This window comes from Nannospalax galili, unplaced genomic scaffold (assembly GCF_000622305.1).
Source record: "Nannospalax galili isolate Female #2095 unplaced genomic scaffold, S.galili_v1.0 scaffold16, whole genome shotgun sequence".
Classification (NCBI taxonomy): Eukaryota; Metazoa; Chordata; class Mammalia; order Rodentia; family Spalacidae; genus Nannospalax; species Nannospalax galili.
In genome coordinates this window covers 2769585-2777071 of record NW_008339910.1, presented here as the reverse complement: position 1 = coordinate 2777071, position 7487 = coordinate 2769585, and the positions used below count along the sequence as shown (strand labels likewise).

At 42.3% G+C, this 7487-nt stretch overlaps 1 protein-coding gene across 1 annotated transcript in view; it reads left to right on the top strand.

Annotated features, from left to right (window-relative positions):
- Nucleotides 1-2883: 2883 nt before the first annotated feature.
- Nucleotides 2884-7487, top strand: part of St8sia4 (ST8 alpha-N-acetyl-neuraminide alpha-2,8-sialyltransferase 4) — a 92786-nt gene continuing 88182 nt past the window's right edge. Inside the window, exon 1 of the mRNA XM_008834599.3 lies at nt 2884-3327. Coding sequence (XP_008832821.1) covers nt 2930-3327 — 398 coding nt within the window. The 5' untranslated portion in view covers nt 2884-2929. The remainder of the gene's footprint in view (nt 3328-7487) is intronic.

Sequence of the window (7487 nt, the reverse complement as noted above, 5' to 3'; positions counted from 1 at the left end):
AAGAAATGGAAATAGGATTCCAGTGAAAAATAAATTCATTTTGGTCATTCAATTTTAAGAAAATAATAAGAGAGGGAACAAAATGTTGGCTAATCCAGAACTAAGAGAGAATACTTAGAAGTTCATGTTAAAAAAATTACAACCCTAAACATTCTCTCCTCTACTGGAAGAGATTCCCTAGTAAGTAGTTACTATTCAACAGGAAGGTGGGGCTCAGGAGTGTTAGTCTGATGGTAATAATGTAGGACTTCCCAAATTATGGGTGAGAAAATGTGATTTTTAAACATATTTCATTTATTTATTTTTCTTTTATATGTATGAGTATATTGCCTGCATGTGTGTAAGTGCACCTATGCACGTCATACAATACCCTTGGAGGTCAGAAGACAGTGTCAGATTCCCCTGGAACTGGAGTTGTGGATGATTGTTAGCTGCCATGTGGGTGTGGAACTCAAACCCGGGTCCTCTGTAAGAGCAGTCGATGCTCTTAACCACTGAGCCATCTCTCCAGTCCTGCAATTGTGATTTTTAATATCACAAGAAGTCGTGTGATAAGAAATAGAAAGTAAGCACTAGAAACAAAACTCAATTTTTAAAATAAGGGTTTGCAGACAATTAAAATGCGGATTTGAACAGTTTAACTTTTTCTTGCAAACTGAGGCATATTTGACCACACATGTTAAAAGTCATTTCTCAATGGACATTCAGAATGGATAGTAGAACTTAAAAAGTATTTCATTAATAGTACTTATGACAAACCTCTTGTGAAAACAACCATGCTTAGATAAAAATCCAGGTACTGAACACAGAGGAAATATGTTGTAAATTTATATGAGCCAAACAGAGTAAATTAAAAATTATGATAGGGTTCTCCCAATTTCTCAAAAATTACACTACATGTTTGACTCTGTATTCTAATTAAAGTTAGAACTTACCAAGATCACTATTGGTTGAAAGCTTATTATATTTGGTACTTATGGATGAAAACATAAGAGGTCAATACATACAGAAAAAAAAATCTATGAGCTTTTTAATAGGTACTTGTGAGAAGAAAAATTGAAAAAAAAGTTACATATTTTACCTATTAAAAAGAAATCATTGCCCTTGGATAAACAGTAAAATTTCTCATTTTATAATTTTTTTTTTCTTATGCATCGACACAAGAGATCCCCTCCTTCATTTTTCCAGTTCCCTTTGAGTTAAATAAGAAGCAGTTTTATTCTTCTCTCTGCTGCTAGCTGAGAAGTTAGTGTACCAGGAATGCATTAAGGCAAGCAAGATTTGCCTAGACTTCAATAAAATGGAAAGGCTCCCGGAAAGCCGCTTGTAGTGTCAATAAAGGCTCATAATTACTTGCTCCTTGGAGCATTTTAGACCCAACCCTTCAGAGTGCTGTCTACACTGGCAGACTCTCAAAACTTCGGAGATTTTTAAACTTTTAAACCCTTAGTACAGGCTACCTCACAGCAGAAGGAAACTCAGGATTTAACTTCTGCTATGTTGATTTATTTTGATTTTCTTCAGTGCTGTGATCTAACCTAGCAGGACACTTCAGCAGATAAGCTCAAACACTGAGCTTGTGGAACTTTGAGTTTTTAAGCAAGGGTGCTGTCTGTTGTCATTTCAAGCTGTTCTAGGAGCAGTAACTGAGAACTCCTCCTGTCCCAGGAGGTGAAGGACTGGGGGTGGGCACCACCATTTCCAAGGGTGGAAATGTATAAACTAACACGGTACACAGAGCAGAACCAGAGTTACTGCAACTCCTGAAGGAGCAGTAATTAAGAGCTTCCAGAGTCAAGGGTCCTGTGGCCAGTGCACATGGATAGGGGAAGTCTGTCTTCCAGGCTCTGTCTTCAACCAGGGAAACGTGCAGATGTTAGGTATGATAAGATCCTGTAGTCAGCTCTCTTCAGTTATGCCGGAAACTAGTAAGACCGGAGAGCTACTCAAACAGAGAACTACAAAAGCGCGCCAGCCACGCAATACAATGCAAGTAAGGAAAATGCAGGGAGGGAGGATGGTTTAAATTCAAATCCAGATAAATAGCACTGTGATTTTCAAGAGTAGCCTTGGAGTCCTGTTAGCCTCCTTTTTCATCTCCCCTAGGCCTGTGAAACTGTTTGTAGGTGTGTCTGGGTTGCTCAGACTGCTGGTCCTCCTCAATGAAGTTTTAAATAGCATTGGACTTTCCTTGACTTCATGAGGCATTTCCAAATGAAATACGAAGAGGGTCATATAGATGTCCATAAGGTTCCTAGATTAGACACCTCTGACTTCACTTGCTTACTGCAAGATCTCTGGTCCGGGTCGTCATTCGCCACCCATTCTGGAGGCGAGATCATCTCATTGGGGCTCTTGTATTCATATTTTCTAGATTGAATTGTGCACTGCATAATAAGCCTCGTCCTTCCTCTTCTGCCTTGCTGGGTTTCACTTTACCTCGGAGGGCGTGTCTTTGCGAGTGCGTTTATACCATGTTTTGCAAACACGCTCTCTTAAACGGTTCCTCTCTCTACCCAACTCGCCGCTCCATCCAAAGCATTCCTCTGGTGGGACGAGTGTAGTCTTTCTCAGCTGGGGGACATTGTGTACACTGATACAGTCAGACCCTCTGGGCGTTCTAGGATCAGGAGACCTGAAGCTTGTGTGTCCTAGGAGATGGTGTGAGTGTGTTGCTGTGTGTCCGTGGTTTTTTAGTGTGTGCGTGAGAGTGCGTGCGTGCCTGCGACGGTGAGCTTGCTCTCCCGGGCATAGTGCAGTCAGAGCCCACGACGTTACTCACCAAGCAGCAGCCAGCAACGCGAGGCAACAGCAGCCTCCGCCCCCTCAGCCCGGTGATTGGCTGGTCTTGCTCATCATTTCCCTGCTACCCCGAGGGAAGGACCAGTGACGCCCCCGAGCCCAGCTGCAGAAGCAGCCGCCACCTCCAATGCACAAGGTGTCACATTTGAAAAGAAACCTGAGCTCCAGCGAGGCGGCTCCTAGCGACCGGACCCAGGCCAGCGCTTACTGCGCAGCAGGGCGCTGGGCAGCGCTGGAGGAGCCTGAGAGCTCTGGCGGGGAAGACCCCAGCGACCTGATTCTGGGATCTCGTCTCTACGCTCTCTTCGCATTTTTCAGATTTCCGCTCCTCGATTATTTCTTCAAAACGGAGCCTTTACATCAAGAGAAGGTGCCGGGGCTGGGGCAACCAGGACTTTCCCGGGCTCCCAAGATGCGCTCCATTAGGAAAAGGTGGACTATCTGCACTATAAGTCTGCTGCTGATCTTTTATAAGACAAAAGAAATAGCAAGAACTGAGGAGCACCAGGAGACGCAACTCGTCGGGTAAATGCGTTTTCAGTATATAAGAGAAAGTCAAACCATAAATGAAATCTGCATGGAGACAGTAGAGTGGCTCTTGGGATAAGGTGTGTGTAGGTTTGAGCGTGTGTGGTTTGTGTCAGGAATTAAATAACAAAGGCTCTGTGAAGGGGTGTGTGTGTGTGTGTATGTGTGTGTGTGTGTGTGTGTGTGTGTGTTTCCTAATTCTCCCAGTGTGAGATCAACTTGCCCAGTGATGGTGACAATTCTATTGGCGCCGGGTGCTGCTCTCAAAGAAGTGACTGCAGAAGTGCCATCAAAGAACGTATGCCCTTGTCCTTTAATATGTGGGCAGAACTCGAGAGATGTCTTTATTCAGCAAGCCGCCGCTGTCCTTTCCTTTTTCTATGTCCTGTCAGTCTAGGGAAATGCTAGAGAAAGCTGGTTTCTTGAAAGGCTGAAGTTTAAGTCTACAAAGGAAGAAATGGGTCTCTGCTTCTCTACTCTTTGAGGGCGGGGAAAGGGTCCCTCTGGGAGATCTGCGGTTTTTAATTCAAATTATAATTTCAGTACAACAAGGACAATTCCTTATTTACTCTTCCACGGATAAAACTCTTGGGTGTCATGGCTACAGTTTTAGGAAGACTGGTAACTGTATCTTCACAGACTGTATTTCTGTTCTTTCTTGAGTTTGTGTAGATAAAAGATACGTTCAGTTCAAATTCTCCGCCCCATTAAGTTCTGTAAATATCTCACTTCCTTCCTCCTTCCCTGTGGCCTCTAAGCCTTTGAAGTCTATCCAGAGCAGAGTGTAACTTTGTGTTCCTGACATGGATTGGAAGCATTTTCTGAGGATGTGGACCTGGTTGTCAACTCTGTTCAAAGTCCTGTTTCGGAAATCCTCTCAGGTCCGTAGGCGTCAGCTGTTGGAAACTGCAGGGGCTGAGATATTTCGTTTGTGATGTTCTCTCACGATTTTAAGAGGAGTAAAGATACTTTAACATTTCTGTGTGTGTAGCTGTATGTCTGTATGCCTGCTGGGGCGCAGGGCTGCTAAAACACATGGCAAAACTTCCTGCTGCTCATTTCTTACCATCCCCACTCCTCTCTGAGTAATCGCATTTAACTGAGCAAGACGCAGGTGTATCCTCACACAAGGACTTGCTAGTCTGTACAAAGCAGGGTTATAGTAACACGCTCAAAGGGGAGTGGGGGAGAAAGGAAAAGCTAACAAGGAATGGGCTGAATGGTTGGTCTGCATCAACAAATCTATTCGGGGTCTACTCCAGGGGAAAGGAAAACAATAAATAAAATAAAATAAAATAAAATAACCATATGAGGTGGTTTACAGAGAAATGGATTGTTTGATAATCCATGTACATGGTGGAAAAGAAGAATTGGGAAAGATGTGGGCAACCTCAGCAGACCTGTTCTTGCCAGACAGACAAAGGGGTCTTTTGGAAGGTGGTGAATCTGCGTGGGAGGTTAGGTGAGAGTCAGAGACTGGGTCGTGAGGGTCGAGGTTCTTTGTTCCTGTGCGGACGGGTGGGCTTCGAAGATGAGCCTGAGCCTAAACAAAGCAGCCCTCCCACGCCAGGACTGCAAGGGTTTGGGCTGGTGGCTCAGACCACCGAGAGCAGGGGTGGGCGTGGCGACCAGCAGGGGTCTTCCAAATGCTCAAAAGGAATCCACTCCCAGCCTCCCTAAACAGCTTGCCGGAAGCTTAGCACCAAGTGTCCCCCCAGGGAAATAACATATTCTGGACACTCCACGTTTCACAATGTCAGTTCTTTGGTGGTCTCTTTCCGGGCACCTTCAGAGGGTGGGTGCAATCCTAGGCGCTGGGGACCAGACAGGCATGGGAGCAGTGGGTGACCAGGTCTGTTGAGCTGTCTTCTGCACTCTTTGCTAGCTGAGCTGTCTTTTCTTCCCAGTTCATTTGAGAAGGCGCCTGAGTTAACCAAACAGGAAGAGAAGTGTGCCCAGTGTCTATCCTCTCCTCTCAGAGAGCCAAAAGAGAGGGCGGGAGAAAGACAAGATGGGGCATCCTTTCAAAAGGAACTAAACTGCCTTCGTTTATATAAAAAAATTTCGTTCAAAGCTCCTCCTCCTTAATTAAAACCAGCAATTGCAGTTATTTGGGACCAAGCTGGGAACTGGATGTGGGCGTCACCTTTATACACGTGCCCCAAGCCTGCCTTGGGCCTCCAGAACCAATTGCACAAAGTGGAGTCAGTGATGCCTAGAGCAGTTCATGTGCATAGCTAGGGTCCCCAAACCTTTATTTTCTTTCCAAAGAATGAAACGATCTGTGGAAAAGCTTGTGACCCCAGCGCATGGTTTCTTTTCAACTCTCAAACAGTGCCTCTGGTGGAACAGTTGACTCATCGAGCTGTCTCATCAAGCTCTCTTTCTGCCCAAAGTTATATGGAAAGGCCAGTTTTGAAATAAGTTAAATTACAGTAGAGGTTTGGCCCTGAGCTCGGATCAACGCTGCATTTAAAAACGAAGTAACAGAGGCAGTGTCTAGCCTTTGGGGGGCACTGCATTCCTTGCGAGTGGTCAGTAGTTTCAATCTAGTCCTTTAATCTTACATTCTTCTAAATTCACATTCATGTTTCGTGCTATGATATTTTTTTTTCCTTCATAGGCAGGTGGTTTCTTTATTGGACATCTCTCCTCCTTTACCAGAGGCCCCGTTCACATTTAGGTTATAATCATTCTTCAATACTGAGCAGCCATTCTGTATAGAAGGGAAAGCAACAGCAGAAAAACTTACCAATTAAATATCCACATTCCCGTGTTTCCAGAGGGATCTTGCTAATGTGTTTTAAAGGATGATTCCAGAAAAGTTAGTTATAATCATTGAACACCTAAAACTGCTATTTCCTTCTGCATAATCTTCATTGATTGTTAGATGACTTAGTTAAATGTTTACTCAGGAGCATTCGTAGTATTAAGTGGTTTATTCTTGATTTTTTTTTTTCTTCATGTGCCGTACAGTTGTCCTATGAATTCACATACTCCATGTTCATCAGAGTATGAATGGAAATTTGTTTCAATACATTGCAAATATAAGACATATGGGCATACCAAATAATGGAGAAAAGTATTTCAAAGTGTGACAAACATAAAAGCTATGTAGATATTTGTTTTGGTTATGATTCTCTGAACCATTGCTGCACTCTATTTTCATAGCTGACCGTAAATGAGTCTTTGTATATAGGTCTTTTTTTTTGAAAGACTGTTTACTTTATTTAGACTGTTTACTTTACTAAATGATCAACACTTAAGACTTCTGATAGTCATTAAGTTGACAATACAGCTAAGCACTCATGCTTATACTTTCATTGTTACAGGACAAATTAGTCCAAATTTGCTTCAAGGTAGAAGACAGCTTTGTAAATTCCACAATTTGCATTTTACCTCACAGATTATGTTTACAATTCTACCACACTATGTAAGCATTAAGATAGAGGATCTTGTCATTATTTGTAGTTGACAAAGGGGATAAAAACATGGAATTACCTCCAGCTTGGGTTCAGATTTCATTTGATGAAAGTTCTTTTCGTTGAGGTGATTTTTTTCCAAAGATTTTAATTGAGTAAGATATTTAACATAGTTATAGGGAACAGATTCATTCCGAAGCCAAGCCATTCAGAATTTCAGTGGGATACAGTCTACTTTTGAGTCCTAATATCCAAAAGTGAATGTAATCCCTTCTGTTATGTATACAACTGACAGAATGGAGACATATGAAAGAAGAAAAAGGTAGATATTAGGTTATGAATGCAATGATTATATTCTAGAAGTGGTTTCTCAGAATTATCATCATTGAATTTTTTAACACTATATAAGCAGGAATACTTTAAAAAAATACATTGTTTAATGCTGAGTTATTCCTTTGGTGTTTTTGTTTTTTTCCCTTCAAAAGTGCATGTTGAGTTTTAGTAGAATGCTCTATGTATAAAATATTTTCAGTACAGCTGCTCAGATGTCCTGTCCCATCTGGAATAAGAAAGAAGCAGTGGGTGGCAATATCCTTCATGCCTTGTGTTCATGGGAAGGACATTTTTTCTAAGATAGAATGCAACCAAGATCACATGTGAAAAAAAAAAAAAACATGGGAACTATTTAACTCTGTGGAGAAATGTTCTAGAAGCTCTGATGAGTTCCTTGACTGT